The sequence below is a fragment of the Chrysemys picta genome, chromosome 1 (assembly GCF_011386835.1).
Source record: "Chrysemys picta bellii isolate R12L10 chromosome 1, ASM1138683v2, whole genome shotgun sequence".
In the NCBI taxonomy this organism is placed as follows: domain Eukaryota; kingdom Metazoa; phylum Chordata; order Testudines; family Emydidae; genus Chrysemys; species Chrysemys picta.
The window spans coordinates 61735835-61750194 of record NC_088791.1 but is presented as its reverse complement, the minus strand read 5'-3'; the positions used below and the strand labels follow the sequence as shown (position 1 = coordinate 61750194).

At 41.2% G+C, this 14360-nt stretch overlaps 1 protein-coding gene across 7 annotated transcripts in view; it reads right to left on the bottom strand.

Annotated features, from left to right (window-relative positions):
• MON2 (MON2 homolog, regulator of endosome-to-Golgi trafficking) overlaps positions 1-14360 on the bottom strand; it is a 180742-nt gene that overhangs the window by 88199 nt on the left and 78183 nt on the right. For all 7 annotated transcript variants that reach the window (XM_065568308.1, XM_065568270.1, XM_065568361.1 and 4 more), the window contains exons 14-21: positions 13267-13448; positions 7839-7951; positions 7021-7125; positions 6267-6347; positions 6108-6181; positions 5940-6030; positions 4410-4511; positions 1770-1880 (exon numbers count right to left, since the gene is read on the bottom strand). In XM_065568308.1, coding sequence (XP_065424380.1) covers positions 1770-1880; positions 4410-4511; positions 5940-6030; positions 6108-6181; positions 6267-6347; positions 7021-7125; positions 7839-7951; positions 13267-13448 — 859 coding nt within the window. The remainder of the gene's footprint in view (positions 1-1769; positions 1881-4409; positions 4512-5939; positions 6031-6107; positions 6182-6266; positions 6348-7020; positions 7126-7838; positions 7952-13266; positions 13449-14360) is intronic.

Below are 14360 nucleotides of genomic sequence, written 5' to 3'. Positions count from 1 at the left end.
CAGAAGTGTTTTGAAGATTAACTATTATTTTGTGCAGGGCTTATGAATCTTTATAAAAAAGTGCTAAGCATTATTATTTTATGAGTATTATTATTATTATAATAATAATATTAAGAGGCATGAGATGATACCGGATTTCATTTATTTTTCATGGTTGACAGATCTTTAATTTTTTTACCACAAAATCATAACTAACAGGTTTTTCCACAGTGCAGTTTTTCAAATGAAAAGGGAAGTGATACAGATGAGCAGTAACTAACATTGACTACTGAGTCAACTTCAAATGCAATGGGAAGGAGAAAGGAGGACTTAAAAGAGAAGGGCGAAGGATCAGAAAGGGACATTCCATGCCAAAGTCCCAAACTACCAAAACAAACAAAAAAAAAAACAAAACAAAAAAAACCCAAAACAAAAAACAAACAAAAAAACCCCTCCAAAACATTTTACCCTAAATGGAACAGGCCATATCACGTTAAAACAAAAAACAATACTTTTATGTTCCTCTATGTTTCATTTGGTATGTCATAGCCATCTATGCCCAACATATGCATTACTTTAATTTTTAGACAAATATACATATACATTGAGTGAACTTAAAATTTCTCCTTTTAACAGTTGCTTTGTTCTGGTGATATAATTTCCCATTCCACATGTCAAATGACCGGAAGATTGCAGGTCTCACCAGAACTTAGTCCTCAGTCAAAAACACTGAACTTTTATCTCAGGCCTTGCTGGTTTGACTCCACGTGAAGGACTTGATTCCCTCAGTGCATCCAACCACTGTCTAGGAGCACTCAGCCCTCTGATTCTGTGGACTAGTCTGTGCTAGCTCTAGCATACACCAATGAAGGATCGATAGAACACGGCTGCATCCTGCCTTTGGCAATTTCCCTATGTTAGGGTGAATGAAACCAGCGCTGCCAGCTGAAAGTTTCCTCCCGATGGTGTTTTTTCTCAGCTGGTCAGTCACTTTAAGAATCTGGTTCCTAAACTGAGTAGTGCCTAGGGGAGAGATTTAAATAGAAAATCTGGCCCAAAAGATTAATTAGCAGTCGGAAAAGAAATCTGCATGAAGTAAAATTTATTAAATAAAAGGTAGTATTTGAAACACTACCCCTAAAGAACCTAGTTTTATTACACTTCTAAAAAAAGAGACATACATTTTAAGTCAGAAAATAAAAATATATATTGCCAAAGAATAAAAAAATTATAGGGACAGAGTAAGATAACAGAAAAGGGCTAATTTTTTTTTAATTAAACGCCGAGAAATGAATAGGAGACAGAAAAAATTTAAAAACAGCTGAAGAGAAAAAGCCAAAGTATGTGTAGGAAAAATCAGCTAACTTCCTCTCTCTCTCATATAATGGCTTTATATAGAGAGACAGGATAAAGATAGATTCTTTTGGTGTATAAACTGTATCTTGTAATCCTGTTCCTTCTGTTAAAATTTTCTATATTCCTCTAACCATTTTAGAATTGTTTTGTACTGATGACAGTGGCCCACATTTTGTTCTACTACATGAACACAGTGAGTTAGCAACATCATTCTTTGTTCTCCATGTGTGAAGGGAAGGAGGTTGTAGCTGATCAGAAAGCATGATCTCTGTACCTAACACACAAAGTTCCATCTACAGTATTTATAAACTCAATAGTAAAACTGCTTTATGAATGCCACCTGTTTGTTGCATTACCTGTAGGGAATTACTCTGATTTCATGTTCATTATGAATTCCAGAAAAGGAAAGAATCATTTCACAAAACTTACTTTACCTGATTTTGTGATAATGGAGGGTCATGGTTAAATGTAAGCCCGGCTTTAATGAGAGAGGTTAACGCTTCTGCACCCCATTCTCTCATTCTGGAGTTTGGATGCTGGCAGACCTGAAGATACAGCATAGCCTTATTTAAAGCTACATTCATTTAAACCAAGAAGAGTTGTAAACTGTCACAATTCAAACTGGATATATAAACTACGTAGTGTTTTTAAAATAATGATGATAATCAAATATTAATTTACAAGAATAAGACAAACAGCTGAAATTTTGTATTTCACTATTTTTCCTGTATTTCTCAAAACAACCTGCTTCTGTCAATCAATTAGGTGGTAAGGTCCTCAAACGTTAAGACTAAGTTTAATAATGATTAAGGAAAACACATCTGTAGGAAAAGCTTACCTTCTGAATAAGAAAACAAGAGGAAGCAACAGGGAGAGAGGCAGAAGTAAACAATGTGAAAATCAAGTCAGTTCAACAAAATATAGTTTCACAAATTAAATGAAAAGGCAATACATATCATTGCTAATTTAGATATTGGTAGCTTAAAAATGGTTTGACACAAAGAACCAAATTCTGCTCTAGAAGGTGTGCCTGTAACTCATTTTCATTTAACTTGGCCTTGAACTGTTGTGAAACATATCCAGGTTCACTATCTATTTTTTTAGTACAGCAAAAAATTTCCTTAATGTAACAGTACGGAAGTGACCAACAAAAGCCAGTGTGTATGTGTATACGTATGTCTGTGTTTGGTTTGTCGTACATAGAAATACACATTTAAATAAACCTAAAATTATTGTACAAATGTTAAGAAATATAATGTGAAGACGACACTCCATTCTTCTTTCAAACCCTTGAGAAAAAGATAGGTATAATGCCATAAATCGAAGAGACACTAAATTTTCACTGGCCTCTCAAAATTGACTTGCCTTTGTTTCTTGATGTAGCTGACATCAAGATTGCCCAATTCTAAATTTTCATAAATCACTATTTGTAGTGCAGAGAAATTAAAACACTACAAATGCATACCATCTTCTGCAAAGCTGTGCAAACATACCATGAGCAGTTCTCTATGCTTTCATACTTGATATATCTGTGTCAATCTCAAGAAAAAACTGTTTTGAGCTTTCAGTGTCTTGTAAAGACAATGCTGCACCAACCCCTTCTCAGTGGGCATGGGGATGTATGAGACAGGTAATGCCTGTGTCAAAGGAAGATGGAGAAAGGGAAGGGCAGATTCAACTGTTCTGGGGATGGGATAGTGGGGAGTGGAGAAGTGTTGCCACCACCCTGTCTACCACTCACTAGTCAAGCTTGAAGGGTGGCTCTCATGCCCTTTACCCCCAGCTATCTGTAAAACATCCCAGGTAGAGCCTGGCGCAGATACACAAATGTGTATCTGCAGCCGATCCACAAACATTATCTGCGGATCTGTGGATTTGTAGGGCTCTACACTGGAGGCCAGGTTGAGGCTCCCAGGCATCCCCCTTGCCGGAGCTTGGTTGGGAGTCGTGGACCCTCCACCTGCCCTCGGCCAGGCGGGGAGCAAAGGGGGTGGGGATACGGCCGGGGGCTGCTCTCAGTGCTCCCCCCACTCCGTCAGGTGGAGGGTCTGCCACGGCTCCCCAGATGGGCTCCACATCAGCAGAAATGGTCCGCGGATATCCATGGATATAAAGCGGATACCCGCGGATTTTCAGGGCTCTAATCCCAGGCACACTGCTAGGATTGCTCCTGATCTCCCTGCCACATACCACTGAAGTATATGTTTTGCAGATGCTGGGTGGAAGGGGAAATCGGACCAAATTGCCAGTTTTGGGGATCAGGAAGGACTTTTTCCCCTCAGTGGAAGTCTGGCAGGGTGTCCACTATGTGTTATCCATCTTTCTCATAACATCACGGAGGCCCAAGGTTAAGGATTAAGGCAGCACTTTAAAAGAATGTTTGTTTATAAGTGGAATTTGTCATTTCATTTCAAGTTGGGACTGGTGTTCCACATGGGCAAGAGCCTGTAATATATCAGCTGCTGAAGGAAAACATGAGTAAGAGACCCAGGAGATGGCTGATACACTGAGCTGACCTGTAGGAAAAAGGGTCTTTTGTCTTAAGTCTTTGCAGACTAAGGTACCCTCATTCTTCCTCACAGGGGAATATGAAAGACTCTGGAGATGAGCTGAATCCCAGGGATTACGCTGAAGAGGGCCAACCCAGAATAGTGATTATTGCTTTACTATGTCAGGGAAATGTGCTCAACTTCATTTTGAGAACATTAACTACCCAATACGCTACATGAATCCAGAATTAAACTTCCCTGAGGTGCAAGCAGTATATAAAAATGTTAAACTAATAATCATTTTGCTTTATCTTAACATGCTTAAAATATATAAAGGCAGATATTTAATACTGTAGAGAAAAAAATAAACAGTTCCAATAACACCTTTAAAGGTAAAGGAGATATACACCATTCTAGAAATAAGAAGTCAGACAAGCTAAAACTAAGATTGATCAAAAGTTACATTTAGAATATTGATGCTTCTTTTTACATTTTTAGTTAAGTCCTTGCAGAAAGATAGATAATAGAAAGATTTTACTAAGAGCTATATTTAGTAGTATTTATAAGACAAGACAAATCAGTTACCTCTAGGAGGTGACCAGTCAGAGGTCTCCACAGAATCTCAATCCTATGCATGTTAACCAGTCCCGTTTCCAACAGTTTAGCAACAGCAAAAAGAGATGGTTCCTAAGTAAAATGGAATTTAAACACATGATTAGAGATACCTAGTGTAATTTTAGAAATGTTCCCCTTCTTTAGGTTTCCTGGGAAGATTTTTCCATTCATTACAGTAATTGTATTTGACAACTTATGGAAGTCACAGACCTCACACTGCAGCTAAATGGGACTGGAAGGTTTCCACAGATGCAGCAACACTATGCTATTACCAGCCACAAGAGGATAGGAAAAGAGACAAACACTCCCTTTTGATAACAGTTTTTTCCTTTTTTGATACACCGAGTTTGCTTGAGTAGCACGAGTATTAAAATCCCTCCCAAAGCTCTCTCTCTTGCATAATAATGTATTTTAATGCTATCCTTCCCAACAGAAAATCTGAACACACTTTACTAACAAAAGAATCTGATTTCTGTTCCATCGTAACAGACTTAAATTAGAAATATATAAAAGCCAACAGTAGAGATTATTTTATCTAAATATTTAGCAAAGCTCGTATTACTGTTATCCTAGATTTAGGATCAAAGCTGTAAGTTCCTGAAGAGATGTAATCAATCTCCCATTCATTTGATCTGCGTACAAAACAATAGCATTTTATGCTCAACTATAAAAACAATTATCACCACATAGTAAAATGGCTGCCACATTATAATTATGCTGCAGAGTGCACTTTACTATTTCCCCTTAATGTGAGGTTCCTTGTTTTCATTTTTAGTTAATATTAAATTCAAACTATTTTAACTCAATTTCCTTTCTTTGCATTTTGAAGTCCCCTCTCCCAGTTTTATAATTTTAGTACATAATAAACCAAAAATCATTTAATCATTTTTGTATTTACTTCTCTCCTGAAGACACTACCACCAAAGCAAGAGAACAAGCAACACACCACCCAATACCACACCCATCAAGGGAAATCCTCACCCCTAAAGCTCCTTAAATATCTCTGCGGGGTAGCGGGCTCAGAAAGTCGTTCCACTTCTCTCCCCAGGACTCCCACGTAGTGATGTGCTTTTTTTGTTTTAAACCAAAATTGTCAAACTAGTTTTAAAGCATTTTAGAAGATATTGGTTGAAATGGAACATTTTAATATATCCCAAAGCATACCGTGTCATTCCACAACATCCTAGCTTTCTGAAATCTACAAAGCTTTTAAAAACTCACCCATCTACAACCTGATTATTAATGGAAATGTTCGACATTGCTTAGTTAATGTTAGAAAACATGATAAAAATACTACACAAGTGTTCAGAGAAGATTTAGTAGCACTGCCAATCATTAAGAACCAGAAAATTCCTTAATGTGCTAATTTTATGCTCATATCATATGTAGCATTAGCTTATTTTGATATTAAAAAACACTAATCTAGCTTAACAACAAACATGAGTCTGATCCCTATCTTACAAATACATATCTGAAAAGTAATAACCAAGTGTTCTATACCTTGTTATTTCCATAGGCCATTTCCATAGCTTCCAGAGACAAGGAACAAAGGGCATTTATTAAATGATGTAAAGACACGTCATCAAGGTACCTGAAAAATACCAGCTATCAAAACACTGTCACTGCTGATACAAACAAATACTTAGATCATAAGAAGATGTGTCTTACTGTGAGCTTTCAAATAGTCTTGAAAGTATATTGGATATAACTGGTAAATCAGTCATAACTGCTGTAGTTAGAACCTAAGGGACAGAAAAATGTATTTTGTAGATTGCAAGAGAAAGTATTGCACAATCATTATATTACAGAATGAACAATTATGCTTACTGTGCTGGGTCCTTCTACAGCTCTCCCGGGTTTTAAGGCACCTCCAACGCCAGGCTTTAAACCCAGAATCCATACGAGATGCTGAAATATAAAAGGATGAATTTCTAACTGAACTATACAGATCAATGAATATAAAATACTATATTTGTATTTTTGGAGATATCTGATCTCTAAATATTTTTCTGAGTTCCATGAGAAAAGCCTCATCAGTTTGTGAGAAGAAGCTAACACTTCTACTCTTTTAGGGCTGGTCCACACTAAGCCCCCAGTTCGAACTAAGATACGCAACTTCAAGCTGAAGTCGAAGTACCTTAGTTCGAACTTAAAGGTACTTACCGCAGGTCCACACGCGGCAGGCAGGCTCCCCCGTCGACTCCGTCTACTCCTCTCGCGGAGCAGGATTACCGGCGTCGATGGCGAGCACTTCCGGGATAGATTTATCGCGTCTAGACAAGACGTGATAAGTCGATCCCAGAAGATCGACTGCTTGCCGCCGAACCAGCGGGTAAGTATAGACGTACCCTTAGAGAACAATCAGCCTGCACCTGCTCTCTCAGGCAGATACAAACGAAGTTCAGAGGACAGTGCTAGAGCACTTCTTTATGAACATTAGAACATATAATGAGTAAAATACAATTTAAGCGTATGTTGCCGTGTTCAAATCAACAATGCCCACATCTTAGAAATCATAACCCACCCCGAATTATAACAACAAACAAATCAAAAAGCAATACATGCATTACCTACACCATACCTGTAGAGTAGCCAAGACAAGTTGCCATGATGTACCAAGAACTGCTCCATGGCAGTGAGCCAAGTTAAGTAATGTCCTCATACATTGGATATTTTTTGAAGTCAGCTAGACAGAACATGTTACATTGTTATATTTATGTATTATGAGAAATCAGTGGCATTCCTAGTAAAATCACAAATCTTAAAAAATATTTAATGATATATTAAATAAAAAACCTGCACTTATGTGATGCATCCATACCAGGGAAGTAACTCAACAGCTTTCAACAACTGGTCCCCCATTCCCAATTGAATAAGGGTTGGGAATAGCTTGACAGTGTAAACAGAGTCAAATTATTTTCAATTTTATTTCCAGAAATTAGACACTTTGTTTCTCCAGATGTCTGACATTAAAAAAAAAAAAAGGGATGTTCAATCATATGACCCTGTCTACCTTAACCGTTTTTAAACCATAGTTGAGGGGGACAAAGGGCACCCATTACTGACATTCATAGTCATGATAATGGGTCATTCAAGTGCACAAAGAGCCACAGTGGCCACCTCTTACATGATAACAGATCTTTCATGTCCACAGGTTCTCCCAGCTATGAAAAAATTAGGAGGCTACTTTAAGTAAATGGGCCTCTTGCTACAATAAAAGATTATCCATTATCTCTGCTACAAGTAAATACACAAGAGAGTTCCAGCTAGTCATAGTGAGTAGGTTCAGTTCATTGTAGTAGTAAGGAATCACATAGGAAGGAAGGGATTGAGAGAGAATCAGATACAGAAAAAGAAAGCAATTCAACAGAAAAAAGTTACTTAGAAATTGTACTTTACCATTACTGTTCCCTGTGGCTGGAGAGCTAGCGGTTGCCCTACTGCTACAACTTGCTGGTGAGACTCACTTGATGGACTGATCATCTGAACATTCTGCCCCTGAATAGAATAAGCTAGAGAACAAAGAAAAATCTTCATGTAAAATGCAGTAAATATTCTATTAACTTGGCTGCAAACACATAAGTAGTAACTTTACTCACGAGTGGTCCCATTGAGAACTTTGCAGGACTGAGCCCATAGATTATATTTATAGCAGTGTCATTATGTCACTTTATTTTATAGGTAAAAATAGTCTCTCACTTACATTTATTATTGCACAGGACTTGTAGCATAACAGAAACTCATTTTGAAAGGGAAACCATCAACTTAAAAGGACCTTATACAATCTGTACCTAACTATTGTTAAAAGTAAATAAAGGCTACTCATCAGTAACCAGTGTTTGAGATGGACTCTGCACATTCCCACTCTTTGGATGTGCCAACACCGCAGCCTAGACAGTTTAAATGCATAAGAGTGGAAACGTGCAAAAGCCATTCAAAGAACACTACCCAAAATTATTATTAGAAAGGGAAGAGATTAGAAAAAGGGATTTTGCTCTATTTTTTCCACTTTGTTTACTTTGCGCATACTCAGTTGCTCTATTTCTTCTGTATAGTTCTTAGTCAGTCACCTTCCCTTGTATGTGTGGCTTTTCCACACACAAAACGAGAAACATTTGAAAAACAAGAAAGGATTATAAAACCACTGAACTCAGAGAGGGACTCTGGAGGTTAGTACCAGAAATTATTTTAATTTTTTCTTTAAACTGACTGGGACTTCAGGTTGATAATTCCTTTTAAATACCAGTTCATGTGAGAATGACAAACCACATGTCCTCCTTTAGTTTTATCTGCATTGGAGGATTTTGATATTGTAAACACCATAATAAGCCATTTGTCATGCTTGCAATATACTTCATACCCACACTCAAAATGTTTCTAATGGAGCACAAGCATTGCCAATGCTGTCAAAACTGCATTCTCTCTGTGTAAGGCTCATTGTGGTTACCATGCATTGCGTCACTCTGCACCACTGTAGCTTGTGTATTCAAAGTGAAAATATTGAAGCTGCACTAGGCCTCCCCAGTACAGTGCTAGCGTCATAGAGTGACTGATCCCTTTAAGAGAAAGCAGGGCCAGTGCACCAATGATTGATTAGCTGCCTCCCAACTGTAGGGTTACCATTCGTCCGGATTTACCCGGACATGTCCTCCTTTTTGTTCTAAAAATAGCGTCCGGGGGGAATTTGTAAAGCACTCAAAATGTCTGGGATTTCCCCCCTCCCCCGGCAGAGCAGAGCGAGCAGCTGGGAGGGCTGCAGGAAAGTCCGGAGCTGGACTCCGGAGCAGCTATAGAGGATCCGGATCCGCCCTGCATTCTGAGCCGGCAGCTCTCCCCTGCAGCCCGGTCCAGCAGCACTGTGCAGGGCCAGGGACCGGGTTTTGTTGTGCTGGGGAGCGCAGCCACGTGTCCGGCTCGGCTCGCACAGAACCCAACACCCTGTTCTGAGCAGCAGGGTAAGGGGGCCAGGGGGCAGGAGAAGGGGCAGGGAGGTTCTGGAGGGGACAGTCAAGAAACGGGGGGGGGGGCTTTTTGGGGGGAGTGGAGAAAGTTTTGGGCAGTCAGGGTACAGGTAGGGGGTAGGGTCCTGGGGGGGTAGTTGGGGGGGGTCTTAGGAGGGGGCAGTTAGGGGACAAGGAACAGGGAGTCTTAGGTAGGGGGTGGGGTTCTGGAGGGCAGTTAGGAGCAGGAGTCCCAGGAGGGGGCAGTCAGGGGACAAGGAGCGGGGGGGTGGGGGGCTGGGAGTTCTGGGGGGGAGCTGTCAGGGGGCAGGAGTGGGGAGAGGGATCGGAGCAGTCAGGGGACAGGGAGCAGAGGGGTTTAGATGGGTTGGGAGTTCTGGGGGGGGCTGTCAGGGGGCAGGAGTGCGGAGAGGGATCGGAGCAGTCAGGGGACAGGGAGCAGAGGGGTTTAGATGGGTTGGGAGTTCTGGGGGGGGGGCTGTCAGGGGGTGGGGAGTGGTTGGATGGGGCGTGGGAGTCCCAGGGGTCTGTCTGGGGGTGGGGGGTGTGGATAAGGGTTGGGGCAGTCAGGGGACAAGAGGCAGGGAGGCTTAGATAGGGAGTGGAGTCCTGGGGGGCAGTTAGGGGCAGGGGTCCCAGGAGGGGGCAGTCAGGGGACAAGGAACGGGGGGAGGGTTGGGGGTTCTGGGGGGGCGGGAAGTGGGAGGGGCTAGGGCGGGGCTCCTCCCGTCCTCTTTTTTGCTTGCTGAAATATGGTAACCCTACCCAACTGGGGTTAAAAGGTGGCACATGGGCCATATAAGGGGAAGAGAAAGAAGGGCAGGTGAGAGCTGCCCAAGAGTACAGACTGAAAGAGCAAGGAAAGGGACAGGTGACAGCTGCCTGGAAGGAGAAAGGAAAGGTGGAAGTGACAGCTGGCACAGACAGGAACTCTGAAGAGAGCAAAAAGCTCTGCAGGCCCTCCCTGGGAATAGAGAGGGATTTGGTAGGAAACTAACAGAGTTGCTAGCCTGCTGACCCAGATAGCCAGTACCAGGAGGTTGGAAAGGGTTGAGTCATTGGACTGTGTTTTGGGTAGAAGAATCATAAGACTGGTTACTTTTAGGTTGACAGCCAGGAGAGTGGGGCCTTGGTGCAAGGGCAGAAAGGAACTGGAAACTAAGTGCTGGTGGACTCACGGGTGGGTGACTCACCTGGAAGTGATGTCCCTGGAGAAGGAAATGGAAAATCACAGTACTTGATATGTTTTACTGTGGGAATTTGAAGAATGGTTTTACTATGAGGATTATATGAACTACTGTATATGTATTTGAATAATTTATGCCCAGAGGCAGGACTCTGGACTGGACAGTGAAAGAGACTGAGCTTTTTTTCATAGCTGGACTGGGGAAACAGACAGGTGCACCTATTGTGCTGCAGCCTGCCATAGGAGGGCACCTCAGTCTGTCCTATTACAGCTATAAAGATAATTAGTCCCTTTCTGCAACCAACCTGTGCAAAGACTATTGTACTCCTCACCACTTTGTTTTTAGCTTCTGCAGCTTCCTAAATTTAATTCATGCAGTAGACAAAATGCAATACATTCAATCTTCTTTAAAGAATATTTAATATTAAGCCAAATTAAAAATATTTTAATGCAATAACAATGCCATTTCATTTTACAAAATATTTCATACACTGAAAAATTCTAATTGATACTGTTCACGTTCTTATAAAAATTGGCACGGTGCCTTCTAACTGTAGATTGCTACCCCCAGAAGCTCCTTCTTTGAGACCTGTACCGAGAACTATGGGCTAGGCAACTACAATACTGCATCTGCAAACTATGCAGCGATGCACTCAAAACACCAGAGCAAATATGGATGCAATGCACCATTATAAATTACAATGATTGAGTGGAACCATTACAAGTTGCAATGGTGCAAATCTCCAGTTAGACAAGGCTTCTCTCCTTATCCTATAAGTAAGGCTGCGAGTTTGTCACGGAGGTCACAGAAAGTCATGGATTCTGTGACTTTCCATGACCTCTGTGACTTCTGCACCGGCCACTGCTGGGGCTGTCTTGGGCCACCATGCCCCCCTCCCCGAGCAGCAGAGTTTGGGTGTGTGAAGGGGTAGGGGGTTGGGGCCTGGGATGGGGTGAGGCAGGCTCTGGGCGGCACTTAGCTGGAGGGCTCCCTGGAAGTGGAAACATCACCCTCACTCGCTAGGCAGAGGCATGGCCAGGCAGCTCTGCACACTGCTCCACCTGCAGGAACCGCCCCCACAGCTCCCATTGGCCGTGGTTCCCGGCCAATGGGAGCTGCAAAGCCAGCACTCTGGGCGGAGACAGTGCGCCGAGGGACTCTGCTGGCCTCGCCAACTCCCCCTCAGCACCAGCAGGGATCCCGGGCCACACGCCCGTCTGCCCTCCCACCCCAGTACCCAGGCCGCCCTCCCCCAACACCTGCAGCGCCCCCGGGCAGTCCCCCCAACCCATGTTTTGGTCAGGGGTATATAGTAAAAGTCATGGACAGGTCACGGACTGTGAATTTTTGTTAACTGCCCGTGACCTGCCCGTGACTTTTACTAAAAATTCCCATGACTAAAACATAGCCCTACCTATAAGTATATGATAGTCATAATATGACAAGGCAGCTAATGGTCCCAATTGCAACATAGGCCAGATCATCCTCTCCTATGGAAAACCTCACGAAGGAAAGAGGAAAGGAAAAATCAGAGTTTTCCCAGATCATTCCAAATGCGGGTGTGTATATTTCTGCTTTTGTCCCCCAAGAAACATCAGTGGCTTCTTCCCTAGAAGCCATACACCTCATGGGATCTAACACAGACACAGTGCCATCAACACAAGTACCCTGTACTTCCACATTGGTTCTGAAGGCTTCTTCCCCCACTAGTTGCCCAACAGGTGTGAGCTATATTTAAGACATGCTGTTAGGACTCCCCAGTCTGTAAATGTGTCTAGAAAACTCTTCGTAAGGAGAGAGACTATAATGCAAAGTGCAGGGATCTGTAGGAAAGCTTAAAACAGCTTTAGCCTTTAACAATTTACGAGCAGATTTTGCATTGTAGGTGGAGGGATTATACTACCTGTATTTGCAACCTGTATCTCCTCCTACCCCTGGCCTATCGCCTGTTCATGCAAGGGCCCTCAACCTTGAGGCATTCCCTGGTGGGATCGAAGGATAGCAGGGGAGAGTAGTGTTGCCGTGGCAGCTATACCCAACTTCCATGAAGGTAGGAGAGAGTCCCTTCCACTCACAGATGTAGTAAATATAATCCAACCCATGGAGTTACAAAAAATATGAGTACTATAACAGGTTATTTTGGACATATTTTTGTGCTCTGTAAACTTTTCTGCAAAGAATAAATAAAATCTTTTAGTAATTTTTTTAAATGTAATTTTAAAAAAATAGATATTCTCAGAATACAATGGATGAGGCATAAGAGCCATTATATCTAGAATGCATCAATACCTGAAATATCACTTGCACATCACTTTTTTTTTTAAACCAAAAACAGTTTTCTTTTTCAAAGTTTACAGTGGATAAATAAAGCAAATCCCCAGTCATGCAAAGTGTTGCACATGGGCAGGCTCCAGCACGTGCACAGTGGGGCCACAGTCACGAGTATCAATTTGAAGTATCAGCTTTTTCAGTTTTACATACCACATTGCCAAACATTTTATGCCAGCAGATACTAAAAACTTACATATGTTTACAGTCATGTCATGAAAAAGAAAAGTACTCCAAGTTTATCATTGTGGCTTGAGGTTATTTTTTACATTAAGCATAGGTTAACGTAGTGTGTGAAATAAGATTAAATAAACAAATGAGTATACAATTTAGCCTTAATTATACCCTTACATTTGCTGGAGAGAGTTGTAGTTGTGCTGTTCAGTACAGTGAGGGCATAATGAGGAGGCAAGGAGCCTTTGCAAATGGCAGTGATAAAGGCATCTCTTGAAGTTACGAGACCCAGTTTTCCACAAAGTGCAGCCATGGTCAATTCTGCTTTTAAAATATTTTCTGTGGCAGCTTCATCCGTGCTGAAAAAAGTACAAAGCGTTTAATAGAGACAAGTCAGATAGTCATTATATAGAAATAAGCAGCTGGTTAGAAGTATGATGGTAAAAGCCAGCAATAATTCATATACAATACTGTCAATACTGAAAATGTCAAAGCGCAAATTTAACCAATTAAAAAAACATTTTGGAACTCTAATTCTTATTACATAGCTCTTCTATTCTGAATGATTTAGCATAAGGAGTGTAGAGTGGATGTGTAATTTTTTTAAATTAGCTTTCTACCATCAGAAGAATGTTTATGAGGAGTCAAGAGGGTTTTTGGAAGAAAAATATCTAATTAAAAATATTGCAAAACCATAGCTACTAGTAAATAAATCCCTCAATGGAAGCAATCACGGCTTTTATCCTTTAAGTGGTATCATTTCACCGTACTGAAAGATTCCAGCTGCTAGTGTAAAAATGATTAAATAAGTAATTAAAACTTAAATCTTCAAAAATTTATTTTAATTGGGTCCCGATTTGAAGTCCTACCAAGAGGTGTGTATGAATGTAAATAATATAAAGATCCCATCCTTTTAATATTTACAAGTCAAACATTTTTCTGTGAAATCTGGATACAAGGTGGTTCTCACTAGACTTTTAACCACATTTTTAGGAGTTTACCCAAGAGGAAGCTCAGAACATAAAAACGTCCATTTGAGGTCAAACCAATAATCCATTTAGCCCAGTCTCCTGTCTTCAAACAGTGGCCAATGCCAGATGCTACAGAGGGAATGAACAGAAAAGAGCAACTATTGAATGATCCATCCCCTGTCGTCCGCTCCCAGCTTCTGGCACTTAGAGACTTAGGATACCCAGAGCATGGGGTTGCATCCCTAACCATCTTGACTAATAGCAACTGATGGACCTATCCTCCATGAACTTATCTGTTTT